The sequence below is a fragment of the Drosophila eugracilis genome, unplaced genomic scaffold, assembly GCF_018153835.1.
Source record: "Drosophila eugracilis isolate 14026-0451.02 unplaced genomic scaffold, ASM1815383v1 contig_974, whole genome shotgun sequence".
Classification (NCBI taxonomy): domain Eukaryota; kingdom Metazoa; phylum Arthropoda; class Insecta; order Diptera; family Drosophilidae; genus Drosophila; species Drosophila eugracilis.
The window spans coordinates 1-19174 of record NW_024573893.1 but is presented as its reverse complement, the minus strand read 5'-3'; the positions used below and the strand labels follow the sequence as shown (position 1 = coordinate 19174).

Genomic DNA, 19174 nt, shown 5'->3' with positions numbered 1-19174 from the left:
AGTTTAGTTAGGCAAAAGCCTCTCAAGTTCAGACGCACAATACGTGACTCTCCTCCGCATTTTTCTCTCACTTCCATTTTGAATTTCCAACGCATTGTTTGCACTTTGCTTTCAAACAACAAATGCATATTGTTTTTAGGCATTGAACCCTCGTCACGTAATCGATATTATTGTTTAATTGAAGAAACCGCACAGCCAAACCAAATGCTTGATTTTCGCTAAACAAAACACAATATGGAAAAGGCAACCGCAAAAGTATCTCAAGCAAACTTTTAGCAACAAAGAAACGTCAACCAACGACGACGGCGACGACGACGACAATAATTAAATGGCATGCCAAACGCAAAATTGGCATTCAAACAATTTTCTGTTTCATTTGGCAATATAAAATATCGCCTGAATAGCGAACTTAATAAAAATGCAACTTTACTGGGTGTTGGCTGAAGGAGGGGTCATCCAGTTCCGAATGACATAAGTTGAGAGATTACAGGCTGGCAATAAATTATCCAAAGCTGCATTCTCAATGGGTGGTATAATGAAATTATATGAATACTAAACAGGGTCTACGGAGTTCTTTGATACTCTAGAATAGTCTCACAATTTTTAAATATATTTTTAGATATTTAACTTTAAGATTTCTCTTTAACAGAAAGCAAGTTACAAATTAGTTTTTACTAAGAAATTCAATTTTAGTTTCCCAAACAAAGATTAATCTTTCTTTATAAAGTGTTTTATTTTTTATAATAATTCTTAGTTGATAATATTTCTTACTTTTTTAATTTAGTAGTTAAGTAATTGGGCCCTTATGGACTTTTCTTTATCACTTTTAAGAACAGATATCATTTTTGAGGCCTTATCTTTTAAAGTTTTGGCCTGATTCTTACATTTTATTTATGTAATTTGAGATAAGAAAACATTCGATTTTATATAAGATCATAAGCTACTGGTAGCTCTTGTACATGACCTTTGCCTCATTAAAATGTATTTTTCTTAATTTGTATTTTTAATTTTATATATAGTCCTTTATACAACCACCTTATACACCACATATAGTATACCAATACGCGGTACTAATGCAAGTCGTCTACGAGTATAAATATGCTAAATGCATTTGCTGCGGTGACTTTGGCACTTGATATTAGGTTGGTGCACTGCAAATATATATAAATATTTATATAAAAAAAATATATATATATAAACAGTACACAATGAGTGGGTTGTAATTGCTGTTAAATGATGTAGGATTGAGCAGCTGGCTCAAGGCGCTGCCACAAGTGATTGAATGAATGATCGTCGGAGTGCTCTTTGGAGGTTTATGCAATCAATCCGTTGACACTCTCACGTGATCATAATAGATGATTCACTCCACTTGTCGTTTTGGATAGCTGATAGTGCAAATGTCACTTGCTTTCCACTGAACTTGGAGCGATTCATTAACCGCTGTCAGCCGGCGCATAATTGATATTCCAAACGTCGCTAGGAGTGAGAACCAAGTGGGTTAGGCATTTAGAAAGCGAATAACACAAGGCTGAAGACATTTCCTATTCAAGATAAGAACTTGAAGTTATGACAATGAACTCCGTCAGGAAATTAGCGTTGCAATGTGGATTCCAGTGGGTGGAGGATCGTGGGATTTCGCAGTTGCCCGCTAATTGGTTAACTTTTCCACTTTCAAGTCTAGCCGCCAATTAGAAAATGTTTGCGGAGTTATAAATTGGTCTTCTTTGCCGCTTGTGTGGGAGGCCTATCATGGAGACTTAAATTTCCAATTGGCACTATTAATTATGAGCATAAACTTCATAATATTTTACAACTAAGAAAGTTATTCATTGTGAAGCTAAAACACTAACAAAACTGTGTATAATGTCATACAAAATTATTCTGATAATCAAATTATTCTTCATTATTTTACCTATTAAAGTTGTTTCCAACGATTAAGCCAGTTTTCCATGAGAACCACTTTTTTGCACCGCTTGACAGTTTAATAATATTATTAATCAAGCAACGACAGCGGTTATGACAATGTTTTTGAGCAAGCAATTTAAGATTGCATACTAAAGACAAACTGAACTTAGTTGCTATAGTGTAACTATGAAGACAGGCTTGCCTGTATATTAAGGAACTCCAGTTAAGCCCTAAAAGGTAAGCAAATGATTTTCATGAGGTATTCCTATAAAAAGACTTCTTTCACATTTTGAAAGAAACCCCAAAATGTAAACCCCAAAGAAAATAAGAAACACAACCCAAAGCTTAAATAAATTCCAATCTTAAGCTTGGAAATATTTAAACGATTTGGGGCAACAATAATTGGCTGCGATCGAAATTGAGAATTTCCTCTTTCGCCCGGTTACTCAATGCCTCGGGCTCTCGGGCGTAATCAAATTGTTGGCTATGCTGGCATTTCATTTTCAATTTCCATTTCCATTTGCTCAGCAGAAAATCGAGGAAACTGCAGGGGCAGGCAGTATCTCTGTATCTGAATCTGAACGATCGGCCGCTGTTGTCAAGCGCACTTCCATTCGCATTTTCCACTCTCGTCTCGACTCGACTCGCTTTTCTGTGTCACTTTGGAGAGGCCCTGTCTGTCTGTCCGTTTGTCTTTCTATATGCTTCTCGAGTCGACGTCAGTGTCACGTGTTTGGGTTTTGCCATTGTTTAAGTTGTTTTCTCTGTTTTTGTTTCTGTTTCGGTTTTTTAGTGCCATTGTTATTCATTATGTTTTGCACTCGGTTTCAGTTTCGATTTCTGTTTATGTCAACAAACGGCCGACTGAAGGGGCGTAGCCAGGCGGAGCACCGCCGGTCAAGGTGGCAGTGCATCTAAACTGATGTGATCTATTGGTTACTTGAAGATCACTCGTTACGTTGCTAAGAAAATGTAACTAAGGTGTTTAATGAATTTTCAAAGTTTTAGTGCATCTTCTAACGATGTCTGTATATTTATTGGGTCTTTTAAGCTGAGATACTAAGGACAAACCCATAAGTTAAAGCATTAAATAGAGTTTTAGATTAATATCAGATTAGGTTATAATGCACCTAACCTAACAAAGCCCTAATCCTATTTACTTCCCATATCCTGTTTTCCCATATCAGCTATATAATATAGAATTCCCATCTACTCAATACAAACATCAGACCAAAGGGTATAAAAATCCGGATGATTGTAAAGGTTAAAGTTTGCTTTGCCTCAGGTTTTCCCACAATGTTGGCTTTACTTTTGGGAAATTCCGTTTAGTCCTTCTCCTAATTAGCCATCAACACTTGCCCTAGTTCTCCTTGATATTGGCAATGTAATTGCCGCAATTACAGAAGGAAAACGTCTAAGGAAATGCTATAAGAGCTAATAATGGAATATGGCCCAGGTGTCGCAGAAGTCATTTAGAAAATTCAATTACAGAAATACATAAATAAGTTTTTCCAAGTCCAAGTGCATATCGTTTAGGTAGGTGAGAGTAGGTTCTTTCAGTTAGGAATGAAATCTAGTTTATATTATGTTGGAAAAATGTAAATAATTTTTGAAAAACAAATTATAAATGTTATCGAAAGTCTGTAAGTTATAAAGGCCTACAAAGTCCAAAGATTTTGACTTTTAACTGATGATCAAAGTTGTTCATTAAATAGAATACAAAATACAAAAAAAGTTCAAAAAAGTTAGATTTAAAACCGAAATAGATTAAAAATGTTATTAGAACATTTTTAGCCGCAAACACACCGCTAAGATCGTTAAACTGGTTTCTGTTTTTGGTCGAAGTGAGCCATTAAATGAGATTGCTAGCTGCATGACCAAGTGACGATCAGGGTAGCAGAACAAAAGCCAGTTAAACCGCATTCGTGTGTCCGACTATGGTCGAATCTGCGTAGAGCTTAGAGCGTAGAGCGTAGAGCGTAGAGTCGAAACAATTTATAATACTCAAATACATGCAATTATTGATTTTATAAGTAATGCCGTGTTATCTGATTGTTTTTGCTATCCGGCCTGCCGCTACCTCCCACCCAACCGCAAAGTTCCCTCCCGGCGAGCGAAAAATATTCGCACGTTCCCCGTCCATTTGGGAGGGAATCCGCACTCCGAAGTCTAGACAATTCAGTTGCGTCGCGACTTTGGAAGCCTCAGGTCTTCTGCTCGAAGGAGGCAATCGGCTTAAATAGGATAACCCTTTGGCCAAAGTTATAAACACAACCCAGAGATGCAAGTACCTCGGGTGAAGCTCCTGATGGGCTCGGGTGCCATGTTCGTCTTTGCCATTATCTATGGCTGGGTTATCTTCCCAAAAATTCTAAAGCTAATGATTTCAAAGGTGTGATCGAGGTGTAAGCTCTAAGTTTGATCTAATCTTGGCTTTCCCTCGTTAGCAAGTAACTCTTAAGCCGGGCTCGGATGTTCGTGAACTGTGGTCCAACACTCCCTTCCCCCTGCACTTCTACATCTATGTTTTCAACGTCACCAATCCCGACGAGGTCTCCGAAGGTGCTAAGCCAAGATTACAGGAAGTGGGTCCCTTTGTATTCGAGTGGGTTTCGGAACTAGTTTTTGTTTATATTTTAATAAATCAGTTTTACTATATATTATTTGAAGTGAGTGGAAGGACAAGTATGATTTGGAGGATGACGTCGTCGAGGACACTGTGAGCTTTAACATGCGGAATACTTTTATATTTAACGCAAAGGAAACGCTTCCACTGACGGGCGAAGAGGAGATCATACTTCCGCATCCTATAATGCAGGTGAGGATTGGGTGAAAACTTAGTAAGCTCTCTCTATGAGAGAAATAAAAGTATTTGAAAGTGATTGGTTCCGATTATTAACTTGGGTATATTCCACAACTCTTTTAAACCTTCCCTTTGTTTTTAATAAGAACATTTAAGTTAGTCTGTATACCTGCCAAAAGTCCAGCAGGAAAAGTAGTACACATGCATATCACTTTAAATTAATACTTGAAAATTTTAATATTTTAATTTCACAATATAAATTTTATAGCAACCGCAGGCAGAACATTAGAGATTCTGCCGGCGCATGGCCAGAGCTATTGGCAATTGCATTTAAGGCGCCAGCTAATGACCACGTGGCCCATTGTTAGCCATGTGAATTATGCAAATCACATTCCCAGCCCCATAATGGCAGCCACAAAATTAACCCATTAAATTCGACAAACAAAAATAGGCTGTGCCGGTTGTGTGTGTGGAAATAGCGTCTTTTGTATTTCGTAATTATTATTTTCTTTGCTTAATTTGCAGCCTGGCGGCATCTCCGTTCAAAGGGAAAAGGCTGCCATGATGGAGCTCGTTTCCAAAGGATTAAGCATAGTCTTTCCGGATGCCAAAGCCTTTTTAAAGGCCAAGTTCATGGATTTGTTTTTCCGAGGGATTAACGTGGATTGCTCCTCGGAAGAGTTTTCGGCCAAGGCCCTCTGCACGGTCTTTTACACGGGAGAGGTTAAGCAGGCCAAGCAAGTTAATCAAACACACTTTTTGTTCTCTTTTATGGGTCAGGTGAGTTCCCTAACTGTACTCTAACTAAAAGTTAGTTACAGCTTACCCTGTAGGCCAATCATTCCGATGCTGGAAGGTTTACAGTTTGCCGTGGAGTCAAGAACAACAAAAAGTTGGGCAAGGTCGTGAAATTTGACGATGAGCCGGAGCAATCCATTTGGCCGGACGGCGAATGCAACACCTTTGTGGGCACCGACTCCACTGTTTTTGCCCCAGGTCTTAAAAAGGAGGATGGCCTGTGGGCCTTTACTCCAGACCTTTGTCGATCTTTGGGCGCATATTATCAGCATAAGTCATCGTACCACGGAATGCCATCGATGAGATATACCCTCGACATGGGGGATATACGTGCTGACGAAAAACTGCACTGTTTCTGTGAAGATCCCGAGGATCTGGACACGTGTCCACCCAAAGGAACCATGAATTTGGCAGCCTGTGTGGGAGGTCCTTTGATGGCCTCCATGCCACATTTCTATCTAGCTGATCCAAAGTTGCTGGCTGATGTGGATGGTCTTAATCCCAATGAAAAGGATCATGCGGTTTACATAGACTTTGAACTTGTAAGAAAGGAATTTTATATTGTTGATATTAGAATTTTATTAATTTAAATCATTTTCAGATGTCTGGAACACCCTTTCAGGCTGCTAAGCGATTGCAGTTTAACTTGGATATGGAACCCGTGGAAGGCATTGAGCCCATGAAGAATTTACCTAAGCTAATATTGCCTTTGTTTTGGGTGGAGGAGGGAGTGCATCTCAACAAGACCTACACCAATTTGGTCAAGTACACTCTGTTTCTGTGAGTTTTAGTCTCTAAATTACCTTTACAATGTTATTTAAATAACTTTATTTTCAGTGGCCTCAAAATCAACTCTGTCCTGCGCTGGTCCTTAATCACTTTCTCTCTGGTTGGCCTGATGTTCTCTGCCTATCTTTTCTATCACAAATCTGATAGCTTAGACATCACCAATATGCTGAAAGAGAACAACAAGGTGGACGATGTGGCCAGCACTAAGGAGACCCTGCCACCGGCTAACCCAAAGCATCCGCCTAACAATCTGCAACCACTTCAAGGTGCCAATACACTAATTCCCGGCACCAAACCCCATCACTAATCTCAAAATGGAGCATCGTGAGCGATACTAACAACGGAGCTCCAGCGATCTCTTCACCCATAGTCGTAGTCCAATGCACCTGTGTAGTCCAACATGAGCTAATAAATTGAGACAGTTAAAGGCACATTCGTGTGGGAAACAGGTCGGTGGCCAATCGAGTGATCGCTAATCGATGATCGTTGATCGCAGACGACAAGATCTGTGCGCTCTACTGACACCAATCAGCGGCGATCAGTGAAATCGTTTCGCAGCGAAAAACGCAAGATAGCTGGTATCGAAGTTCGAGACAAATTGTTTTTTAACAATGGTTGCAATATTTGCAAACCGAAAACAATTGCCGAGACAGGCGGCAAAAATAAACAGGAAAACTTGCAAGGGGCTTCGATTTGTAAGGCGTTGATAAATGATTTGTAAACAGAAAGCTTCATTTGCTGTTTTAAATCATTTTTAACGAAGATGCATTGTAAGTACTTGTTTTGTTACAAGGCTTACAAACTCTTCTGGGGACCTAATTAACAAAAATGTAAAACTTCTTGCATATTTCTATTTGGTTTCATGTCTGCTTTTTCAGTTTTAATCCTTCTTTAACTTAATTTATATAACCTATTTCATTTCTACAAACTTAACACCATTTAAATCTAGAACTACGTAGTTCCACATCTCAACGGCATTCGGGGATCTCCAACCAATCGATCTTCTAAGATAGTAGTGTCCTTGGGCAGTTCAACGAACTCCAACAGATCCGCCAATTGCCCGCAATTAAGTTCTGCTTCCTCCACAAAGAAATCTTCATCCAGGTCCTTTATATATATCTCCCTCCCCTTGTCATGTGATATTTCCAAGTAGTTGAGATCTTTTAATTGAGGCAACATGTCCATATGGTCCGATGTTAAGTTATCATAAGTAAAACTCAATCTTTCCAATCCCCTGGCTGAGGAAATCTTAGGCAAATCCAAGAGATTCTCAATGCCCGTCAAATCCAGGTCAACTAATTTACTGGCCTTGGACAGAAAGTCAAGTCGGGACAGATTGGTATTGGCCAGATAGAGTTGCTCTAGATCCTCAGGCTGGGATATTTTCAACTCATTCAGACTTAGATTATCCTCCAGTTGGACACCAAGAACTCGGCCATCCAACTTGACTGTTTCCAAGCCGCAGTTGGTAGCCTGCAGCTCATCGATTTTGGCTGTTAGATGCAAACTTCTTAACTGAGGATTGAAGGATAGTGTTAGAAGTTCTACTTCTGAAAATATATTCGAAGGAATCCGCTCAAGTTGATTATTTCTGGCTGAGAATTCTGACAAATGTTTTCGCTGATCTCTGAATAGCTCGGCAGCCAATTCCCTCAGCTGATTGCTGTTCAGATTTATGGATTTTAGAGATCTTAATTGTGAAAAGGTATTTTGGGAAATTTGCATTAGCTGATTGTTGGATAAGTTGATTTTGAGAAGCTTCTTTAGAGGCAGGAATATTGTGGTGGACAGATCCTCCAACTGATTGTCAGACAAGTTGAGCTCCTCCAACTCTGTGGCCAGTTTAAAGGTGTTTCTATCCAAAATTTTAAGGTTATTGCCTCCCAGATTGAGTCTTTTTCAAGTTCTTGCCACCATCAAAGCATTCTTTTTCAATACTTTGAAGCTGACACTCTAAGACATCGAACTCCACAAGTTGAGGAAGGTTTACAAAGATGTTTCTGGGCAGATTGGCCAAGCTGGAACTGTGGAGTATGAGAGATTCGTAGCCCTTCAAATTCTTAGTCACTTCTGCTGACAAGAAGGCCACCTCCGAAATATTAGGGTAATCCAAGTTCGTGCAAGTATTTTCCCGGCAATCCAAAGTTTTAACTGTAACTTCCTCTAGTTTTTGTGACTCACAGACCACCCGACTGATCAGTGCGATCAAAATATAGTTAAGATAGTTTAGCATCAGCATCTTGGCTAAAATGGACTGAGCTTATAACTGGCTTGGAGGGGCATTTTAATACAAAACCAGAACACAACCTTCAAAAGCAACCCTACACGAGTCGAACAGGTCTTCATTAAGTGTTTGTTTGTTTTCTTTGCATTTAATTATTTCTTCTTTTTTTTTATTATTTGAAACTCTCCCCGTTCGATTTTGGGCTAATAAAATTTTATGATTCCTCTCAATGAATATTGGCAGTGTGGCTTTATTTCTACGCTCTGTTTTCAGACATTTGGCATAATGCCCGAGTGATAAGCACGTTCTCTCGTTTTGCCACTTCAGAACGACTCTCAGAGCGAGTCGCCCCACGTTATATAGTTTATAGTTTATGGCACCAGTTGTGTCAGCTGATATGGAACTGTTTGTTGTGGACGGTGTACTATACATCCATTCCAAAAGTATGCCAAGTCAGGCTACGTTGGGTCTGGCCCGTGTTTGATAAACATTAGATTGTCATCTGTTAGACAGGCGAAGGTCTCTGGAGTCTAGATGGTGTTACTGATTATAGTTTGGCTTACAGAAATGGTAAACTTTAGGTACCCTTAGGTACAAGATAGAGATACAATCATTAAAGTAAACATTTTACAAGTGCATCGTTGAATCAGAATGAATCATCTTGAACTATCTCAAGACGTAATCTATATTTCATTTACCTACTAACTTTATCATGAAAGTTTATAATGTATTAGACTGCATTTGCTATATAATTAACTTATAAATCAGATCATAAAATCTGATTACGTATGATCTGTCAACGTTTAGCGATTGCAAACTTGTTTTTCAGCTTGGATAGCAAATACAGACATCTCTCACTCTATATATATTCTTAATCGTGAATATTATTATTCTACAATATTTTATAACGTTTCCGCCTTAACAAAAAAAAAAGAGATGTTCAGAAGCGCTTGGCAATAAACTGGCCTGTTTTAATGGCAATTAGCTCATTTTGCACTTATATCACTCAACCCATTACCGATGTCGTCATCAGTGCATCGAAATAGGTAAAACAACCTTTGAATATCTTAAACATTTAGCGTCCGAATGACCAATAAACCTAATGAAATAAATCAAGTGCCATAAACCCGAAGGCGCCATATAAAATCACCCACAATAGAGGCACAATTTTGTGACCGATTGCCCGCTATATGTTCATTTATACTATATACTATATACACCTACGTGTATATCGCATTTGTTTACCATGCTAAACTATTGGGGGAAATTTGATTTGAATAAAGTACAGACAGAGACACGGCGGGGACAAAGTCTGCTGGGCGGCACAAGAAACACTCTTCTTTTTCTCGAGCGCCTTGTATGCAAAGTAATTGCGGCAAATTGAATTCCACAAAGGGGCACAGACGGGACAGAATTTATCGCTAAACGAAGTCATGCCGTTTCAATTGAGCCACACAACAACAGCAACAGCAGCAAGACAATATCTTGTATCAAATAATTTAAAAACCATTGGCTTATAATTAGCCCAATGCAGTCATTGCAGTCAAATCAATTGTGATATATGCTTAAAGTGGAAAAGTTTACCTTTTGATATTCAAATTGTTTGCCCAAGAAGCCTCAGAAAGCCAAGGAAAATCCCATCAAAAACAATTTCTTGAAATTTCAACAAGCAAATAAATTTGTTTGCATTCAAATTAATAAAGCTTTGCTTGTCTTTGCGGTCGTCATAATCTTTTTGTTTTCACTCGCAAAGCTGTAAATAACAAATTGAGCAACCGAAAGCAGGTTGAACGTGTTCTCGGCTCGTTCGTTAATATATTGGTTAGGAATTTTATATATTTTTCCACTGACATGTCAGCAATTTGTATTCCCTGGCCAGGCGAAAGTTCTAGGTTAATATTGTTTACGATTTTTTAAGAGTATAAAGAAATCCAAAAGGTTCCTAAACATTCCTCTGCCAAAAATAACATACGAAAAAGTTGGTACTTTAACAGGAAATACTACAGCCCCTTATCAAGCCGAAACCTAAATGCCCTCCACAAAAGCAAAAAATCATTTCGTTTGATAAATATTGAGTCATTCGGTTAGCAATGAGCACAACAAAAATATATAGCGCTAGGAAATACAAAAGACTTTAACGACCAACGAAATGTGTAATAAAAAAAGTATTTTTAAAAACATTTCCACGCGCCCTGCTTTTCATTTAATTAGATGAGAAAAGCCAATGAGCCACCCATGGAAATACTCTTACATAAAGGGGTATATTAATGGCTAAGACCCTCAAGTGTCTGGCCTTTTGTCCATTATCAGCAGCCAAGAGATTTCCACCTTTTGTTCAGCAAATCGCCAAGTAAACACTTCATGATAACAGAACAGCGTACCGAACTGGCTGAAATTGTTCAGCAGATATGGTACAATGTTTTGTTCGAATTTAGTGGCTCTCACTTGGCAGAGGGCAGATCACTGAATGGAGCCACTAGAGCGGGAACTTAAAAATAATGAATAATAAATGGGCAACCACAAACATGTGTCAAAATTATAATGACAGGCGAAATAAATCAGATTTTTCATCTTCCGAATAAGGTACGGGATATTATGAAAACCTTGAATAGATTTGTATTAAATAAATTAGCTAGTCAGCAAATAAGAACAACAAAGAGGGGTGATTAAACACAGCAAGTAGAACTATTGAAAAGATTTCAAAAGGCTGATTAGAGTTATGAATCAGACTATTTTCTTGGACTTTGGCAAAAATTACAAATCATAAGCAGTTTCCCTTTTTAACAAAATTCCATACAAAGTCTATATATTAATTTCCTTAAATATGAATTGTATTTAAACTATTAGTTCAATATTAATAAGATATATTCGTTGGAATATCAAAGCTATATCACTTTGACCTAAACTTTCGAAACGAACTGTACAGGCTATATGTAAACTATTATTTTTTCAAAATCAAAGCACCATGAATAGAATGAAAATTATATAGATGTGATGATCATTATTTGAGCATTATGGGAGAGGCTTATCTGGCGAGGCGTTTGACGGTCATCGTTGGGAATCAGTATCAGGTCGAACGTGAATCGTGGAGCACGCCAAATGTACGTCCGGAATTGTTTGCTATTTTACTGGATCTGTACGCTGATCTCGTTGGCGGCCGCCGACGTCACCGTCCCCGAGGATGAGGATAATCCGGCCAGAATCTTGCTGGTGTCTAGTCTAGAGGGTCATTGCCAAACAGAGGGCCAGGTTACCACCTGTAGAGGTTTCAATTTCGAAGATGAGGAAGAGAGGGCAACGTTTGATTTGCCAACAGAGGTGAGGATTAGAGAGGATGGTACCACCTATGAAGTTGGCAATGAAGATCCCTCAAGAACACTGATCTTTGAGAATTGTACCTTCACAAACTTTCCCCTGAGACTTTTCTACACCCTGGAGGTGACTGAGTTGGATATGCGAGGCTGTGGCATTCGATTCATTTACTGGGAGAACTTCTCCATTGGCGCTGACAAGTTGGTAATCCTTCTGCTAACGGATAATAAAATTCAGATGTTGCCATCGAAAACCTTCAGGGGAGCCGGAAACTTGGAGTTCCTCTTCCTCAATCGCAACAAACTAAACAAACTCCAGGCGGGTGCTTTTGACAACCTAAACAAGTTGCAGTATCTGGATCTAACAGAGAATCTCTTGGAGGATCTACCAATGAATATATTCTCGGAACTGAAAAGCCTGATGCACGTGGGATTGGCTGATAACCAATTGACCATTATTGAGAGTGATTTGTTTGCCCAAAACCCGGGACTTCTATCAGTCAATATGCAGAGCAACCGAATTCGGGAGGTGGGGGAGTACGCCTTTCGATCCCAGGGGCGTGACCATCAGATGCAATACGTAGATCTATCGCATAACCCGAAGCTGACTGTGCTGCTGCTGAATATTAATGCCACCAATCTGACCGTTCGCAACTGCTCACTGGACCGTGTCAATTTGTACGGCTCGGTGACGAATGTCGATCTGAGTAATAATCGCGTGCGGGAGCTGTACTTTCCCGCCTCGGAGGCCCTTGAGCATTTGGTGCTGCGCAACAACTCGCTGGTTCAGTTGGCATCTTTGAGTCGGGTTCCCAGGCTGCGACACCTGGATGTGGCCGATAATCCGCAACTTGGCCAATTACCCAAAGGTTGGCAAACGCCTCATCTCGAAATGTTGGTTTTACGAAACACTGGGCAAGTGGAACTCCCACTGGAGGCTTTGCAGGGAATGCCAAATCTACAGAAGCTGGATATTTCCGGCAATAATCTCACGGAAATCGATCCCTCCTCTTTCGCAACGCTCTCGCAGTTGACTCACTTCTATATCCATGGCAATAACTGGAACTGTTTTAGTCTGACAACCATAATGGATGTACTCATCCGTGCCAATGGCATTACCTACACCATAGACGACTACAATCCAAATTTTCCGGGTGAATATTTCCATGGTATAGCCTGTATGTATCGCTTGTCTGAAAAGGAGCCACTGGACTCAAGTGGCTCCTCGGAAATCTCAGCGAGTGTGGAGTCCACGCCAAAGCTAGGTTCTGCTAATTCTGATCCCAGTGAAGTGGAAAAACTGCGTCAGGAACTCAAGGCGGTGGTGCAGCATTTCGAGGCCAAGTTTGATTTCATATTTGGTCAACTGTCTCAGCTGAATGAGCAAATGCAGGCCTTTGAAGTACTTAACAAAACTGTTTGGAGTCAGGTCACCCTTTCGATCTAAGGCATTTATTATTTTGTTTGATAAAAAGCTGTGTAAATTATAGTCCTTTTGATGTTATCAATAAATGTTTTTATCTATAAATTTAAATATTTTTAACTGAAAGTAAAAGTATTGTCATTGACTTATTATCTTTCTCTGAAATAAACTTTAATTATGTTAATAAAAAAATAACTTTAAAGGCTTTGTCTGTCTTTGCAATACACTTTCTGATTCGGGTTCTTTTAGTTTCTTGAAAGTGATTACTTTACTATTACCTAAAAAATATCACATTTTTATTAAAATAGCTAATTTATTTTTGAATTATTTCATTCTGTCTTTGATAATTGGGCTTCTTCTTACTTCTTGTTAGTTGTTCAGCTCTTTCCAATAATCGATAACATTCCTATCCCTATCCCCCAACCTATCCTTTGCAAAATCGAAATACTTAGAAACGATTATTATTTTTTCCCGTTTCCCAAATCCCCAACGTTTTCCCATCCCCAACCCCCAAAAACCAATGCAATTTGCAACATGAGCACATCTGGTAAATATTTTTCTGACGCTGTGTCGCAAACCTAGAATAATATTTAAACAATAATATTGATTTTTGAGCGAAGCAAAGCCAGGGCTTTGTGTTTTCTTGCTGAAAGATATTGAAAGAGGTTCGTTCAACTCGGAAAAGCAAACAAATAAGAATTCCGACAGAAAATAAGACTGAGGGCCCACCCAAAAAAAAAGGAACTTGCGTAATTGGTAAAAACCCTTGAAGGGCCGGAAAGTCAATAAACAAACAAAAATTATTAAACTCGATCGCATATCTTACAAATTCAGCAATTAATTGCTACTCTGCTCAGCTGATTCCAGCAGTTTTAATTATTTATGCTTTATTCCCCCGATTCGTTAGATCAAAATTAATGGGTAACTAATTGCTAAGATAAACAAACAGTTTCGGTTTCGGTTTCAATGCAGCCACTTGGCAAGGAAGCGAAACAATCCGAATCCCAAATCCAATCCCACGAAACACGATGATCACTGGTCGAACTGCTGATCCATAGTATCGTGTGCATGTGATTAGGAATAAATACACACAGATATTCCCGTTTGTACACGAATATCGAATAAAGTTTTGTGTATATTGGCAGTGCAATATTTTTTTTAACGGTAATTGGCACACAACTCGTGCCGATCCAGCAACTGTAAATGCGAACATTCAATATTACCATATAGATACGAGTATAGTACGGCTAGGCTATCTGGGCTTGTTTCTAGTAGCTATATCCGCAGATCAAAGTTCGAAACATGCCACGATTGCCTGCTTCAGTGGCGATCTCTTCAAATTTTTGGGAATTCTATTGAAGTGTGTCTGTCTAATTATCAATGCCAAAAGATAACGAAAATTTGACAATTAGTATTGTTTAATTTGAGGGGTTTTTCAGATTCATACTGGACTGAGGTTACGTATATTTCTTATCTATAGGTTTTTAATAAATTTTAACATATGTAACATAACCGTTTAAAAATTGCAAGCCAACAAATTTTTGGAGTAAAAAATAAAAATGAAAAGAAGCCTTAAAATCATTTTTTGTTTGCAACTCTTTTAGTATTGTCGTTGAAAATATAAACCAATAAATCTGTCTATTTAAAGAATCCTGTTCTTGAATAATATTTCCCAAGTTATTACTTGTTTTATGTAGATAAGAGCCTAATATTTCTTTTCAAAGACATCATTTTAAAAGTTAGGGGAAAATTCATTGGTATCTTGACTCGTAAATCAAAAATAAGATGTCCAAAATATCTAAAAATCAAAAAACAAGAATGTCCCCACTTCGGGTATTTTCCCAAAACGGGGGAATTTCCCACCCACTCAACTTAGTCACTGATGCAAAAAAGAAGAAGAACCACGAATGGTGGAAAAATCAAATGTCACGCGCTCATATCAACACAAAAGAAAAATTAAGGCACAGAAATAAATCATTGACAAATATAGAATAGAAATTGGCACCCACCTTTTTGTGTTTATTAATCAATAAAAATTGGTTGTGTTGTTAAAACGATTGCAGAATCGCAATTTTTGGATTTCTGGTTAAGAATTTTATTTAACACGCTCACGAACACAGAGACACATATATGTATGTATGTACATTCACATTCACATCCACATTCATATCCACATTCACGTTCACATGAACGGGTAAAAAACAAAACTTTTGTAAACAATTTCGCGATTAGGCATTTAGCTGCGCTACAAAATTTTTGTAAATAAGAAGAAACGTAACGAATTAGCTGGTTGTGCCGCCATATTATATATAGGTATGTATATATTTTTAGAGATTAGAGCAAAATTATAATAACTTTTTTCGCTGGATGTCCAAACACTTTCGAGGTGTTGACTTTTCAGATTAGATTATTTCACTCATTTCACTCGGCTAATTATCAGCCATTTTGTTCAACACCAAATAAATCACAAAAACGAACAGCAGCAACAAAAACCAAATCGATGTTAATAAAATAAAAGAATGCGAGCAATAAAAAAAAGAAAAATTATTCAGGCGCGCGCTTCCACTTTGGACTCGACTTTCCAATTGGAACACGCACAAACGCTGATCAGACAATGGAAGGGGAATAGAAGCGATTGAAGAGGAAGAAGAGAGCAGGATGTTCGTCACTCTCTCAATAATTTGATCATTTTTTGTTATTAAGAATCTATTCAATTATTACAAGAAAAACAACAAAAAACGTTGAAGAAAAAACAAACAACAAATCGGGGCAAATAAAAGTATTTGTCCGTGGAAAATTTTCAAACGTTTTTGTTGCTCTTTCCAGCAGGCGACGCCATGTGTTTGTTTGTGTGCGTAACAGCTGATCGCCGATTATTGATTTTTTATATGTACATCCATGAGAAGCAAAAGTGATTAGGTTTTCTTGTTTTCTGAAACAAGGAAGTTTCGCAAATCATTTGCGCACTCAAAAGAACAAAGATCGATTGTTTTATCGTGCGATTATTGTTTCTGTTGTTGCTGCAATTTCTGCAATCCATTCGCGCACAATTAAATGCTGTCTACGCAGCTTATCACAGAATAACATTGTTGTCGAGCTTTCACTTGTTCGATGTTTTATGCCGATTCTATTACTGGTATTTTATATAATATTTATTACCAATAAGTTTTTATTTTTAACGTTTTATTTAAACCATTTTTTCACTGCACTAAGTTTTACGGCGGGCTAACAGTTTTTCCCCAACCTGGTCGTAATCCGCTGCGTTTTCACCAAAGTTCTCAACCAAACAGTGTGACCGTTCCGATAACGATACAAAATATCAACCAGTCTAGGCATGAATATTACCAACTCATAGCAAAATACCTTTATGTTATCATTATGCACATTTTTTTAAATTTATTATTTATTAATATTAAATGATTCATATTTTAGTTATTTATTATTCTATAATAAATTTCATAATTGTTTGAAAGCTTAATCATCATTAAAAAAACCGATGTTTAGCCTTTGCAATGGCTTACAATTTATTATTTGTAAAAGTATATACGATTATAGAAAAACTCAGTAGAAACAAGTTCCAACTGCTTATCTTATTACCAATATTTCGGCTAAAAAAATATTTCCAAGTTCCAATAGTTAAGAAAGTGGATCTTTATATTGTCGAATTGGAATTAAAATAACCTCATCTAAAAAATTGATTTAGTGTTTTTCAGTTTAGTTTTAGATTTTTTCTCATTTTGGTATTTTAACAGATTTAAAAATTCAAAATTCATAAAAATTCCAACGAAAAAAATTAAAACATTGATTTAATTTAAAACATTTTTTAAAATTAATTAAAATCAATAAATTATCTGAACGAACACGAAGTCTCTTAATGCGAAATGTTAAAAACTGTTGTTGAGTTACTTAAATTCGACTGCTATATTTAAAAAAACAGTCATGATATAGCTGCGGCCACACTGAGTTCGATGGCGCTGCCAGATAAAGGTGACCTTTTGCAATCAAGTAGCTTTTGTCAAGCACCACCGATGTTTGGCGCCAAAACTTTTTCTTTTAAATGGGAAAAATTCACAATTCTGAATAAAGCAATTAAGTGACCTCAAAAAATGTCTTCTATAAACAATAACATAAATATAAAGAGAAAAAGAGAGAATCGATCTTTCTTAAAATAAATTCAGTACTCTACAGCTTAACTTCTAGGTATTTCATAACATTATATTAAAAGACAAAATCAAGCAAATCTCTATTTGCAATATTTCTATTTCCATCATATTGCTAGAAGTAGAATTTATGCCTCATAAATAATATGCCTTGGCATGGCGTTCACACTTTTAGGTCCCAACCAAACTCTTTTGTAACTTCAGCTAAGTTAAGAAAATCGATAAAAATGGCGCATTGCATTGAGGCCACCCTAGGAGCACACAATGACGCCACCAGAAACAGCAAAGTAGACGAAATCGGAGTCACTGAATATTCCACCACCCACAAACTTCAGTTTGATTTACTGGATTCCCAAAATTATTCAAGGCTAAGCTATTTAAAATTTAAGTTTGCCTACGTTATTTTTATGATTTTTATTAACAGATATTTAAGCTTAGCTGTGGTATTCAGCTAATTTGATTTATTATTGTTTAAATATAAACTTATATTTCTTGGACACTCACCTGTTCAATGTCGAAATCCCATTCAGGCGATGGAGAACGCGCAGTTCGGTTGCCTGGCGGTGGAGTTCCTAGTGCGGGGGAACCAGCTTGAGGCTCTTCTGGAATCACGGCGAATCGACCCCGCTGGAGGATTGGCGAAATGGCGCCATAATTGGCTGCAATGGTGAAAGAACAGGTCGCTTATTAGCAGCAAGGAACTTTAAATCGAGGTACAGAACAAATGATACCCAGTACTAGAATCTTAAACCATGGTACTTAAATCGTTAGGCATTTCTTACAATTAATATAACATAAATATATCTTTCCTAACCCCTAGCCAAAGAATTAGGCTATAAATTAAATCTAAAAATATTGTGGTTCTATTACGCCCCAATAATAGTATATTAAAAGGAATGCTTATAATTTGGGCAAACTTACACGTGGGCATGAGACGGAAGCGGCCAAGCGTCGTTTCTGGCGGACCCTGTGGCGTGGAGGAGGTGACACGGAAGCGGCCACGGCGAGCAGCGGCTACATCTTCGTAATTGCCACCCCCTGCCGCTCCGCCAGCACTGCTTTGCATCCTGTGGCTGATGCTTGTTCGTCTGCTTCACCAAAAACTGCAATGGAGTGAGAGAAGACGGTGCTAGTCAAAATCAATACAGAATACTCTGGGATGAATTCATAGTGATATCAGAAAAATACAGTTTTTTATATTTTACAAATTTTTTAAAATATTAGAAAAAATTGAGCCGGCTTGCTGAAAGACATATATGTAGCATACTTATAAGGAGTTATACATTGCATTTTTTCTTTCTTATGAAATTTGAAAATAATTAGTTATATTGAGCACCTAAGAGATTTATATAAGAACCTACATAGCTAACGTAGATTAATCTGCGACAACTCAGCGGTTTTAATCACTCTATTTAGTAAGATTACTTCTCCGCCATTTTGTTCCTATTGAGAAAAAATATTTATTGTTAATAAGAAGGTTATAGTCTTTTCTCCCACTGTGCAATGGTCAGAGTCAGTCGAAGAAATTGCTTTACGGGCTCAATGCACGCGAGTTTATTTTAGCTTCCTTGGCGCCTCTAAGCAGACTACATATTATACGGCTACTTTGTATATTCTGTATTCTCTTCTTTCCTCTCTCTCTCTCTCTCTTTCTCTCCGTGGATTCATAATTGAAAATCTCGAAAAGTGCACAAACGAATTCTTTAAAAGTGTGCCATCCGAGTCATTCAACTGCAGGAATATATATATATATCTATACTT

General features: G+C 37.7%; 4 protein-coding genes across 4 annotated transcripts in view; 2 read left to right on the top strand and 2 right to left on the bottom strand.

Moving 5' to 3' along the window:
- The window catches only part of LOC108110191, a 59534-nt gene extending 42981 nt beyond the window's left edge, over positions 1–16553 (bottom strand). Inside the window, 2 exon segments of the mRNA XM_017219144.2 lie at positions 15263–15498; positions 16498–16553. The gene's annotated coding sequence lies outside the window, so the exon portion shown is untranslated.
- LOC108110194 (sensory neuron membrane protein 1) lies at positions 4076–6722 on the top strand. Its single transcript, XM_041819794.1, has 7 exons — positions 4076–4297; positions 4353–4510; positions 4576–4723; positions 5234–5488; positions 5542–6048; positions 6108–6286; positions 6344–6722. The coding sequence occupies exons 1-7, from the start codon at positions 4187–4189 to the stop codon at positions 6600–6602; spliced, it is 1617 nt and encodes a 538-aa protein (XP_041675728.1). The 5' UTR covers positions 4076–4186; the 3' UTR covers positions 6603–6722.
- LOC108110195 (leucine-rich repeat-containing protein 15) lies at positions 6825–9704 on the bottom strand. Its single transcript, XM_017219156.2, is given in 2 exon segments — positions 6825–8194; positions 8196–9704. Coding segments are annotated over 2 exon segments (1287 nt in total). The 5' UTR covers positions 8535–9704; the 3' UTR covers positions 6825–7246.
- On the top strand, positions 11556–13479 carry LOC108110193 (protein artichoke). The gene has a single exon (XM_017219154.2). It carries the CDS (start codon positions 11619–11621, stop codon positions 13275–13277), a length of 1659 nt encoding a protein of 552 aa, XP_017074643.2. The 5' UTR covers positions 11556–11618; the 3' UTR covers positions 13278–13479.
- Positions 16554–19174: the final 2621 nt, after the last annotated feature.

Coding starts and splice junctions, on each gene's coding strand:
- LOC108110194 (XM_041819794.1), top strand. CDS start 4,187: ATGCAAGTACCTCGGGTGAAGCTCCTGATGGGCTCGGGTGCCATGTTC. Junction 4,298..4,352: donor TAAAGCTAATGATTTCAAAG/GTGTGATCGAGG, acceptor TTCCCTCGTTAG/CAAGTAACTCTTAAGCCGGG. Junction 4,511..4,575: donor GTGGGTCCCTTTGTATTCGA/GTGGGTTTCGGA, acceptor TATTATTTGAAG/TGAGTGGAAGGACAAGTATG.
- LOC108110193 (XM_017219154.2), top strand. CDS start 11,619: ATGTACGTCCGGAATTGTTTGCTATTTTACTGGATCTGTACGCTGATC.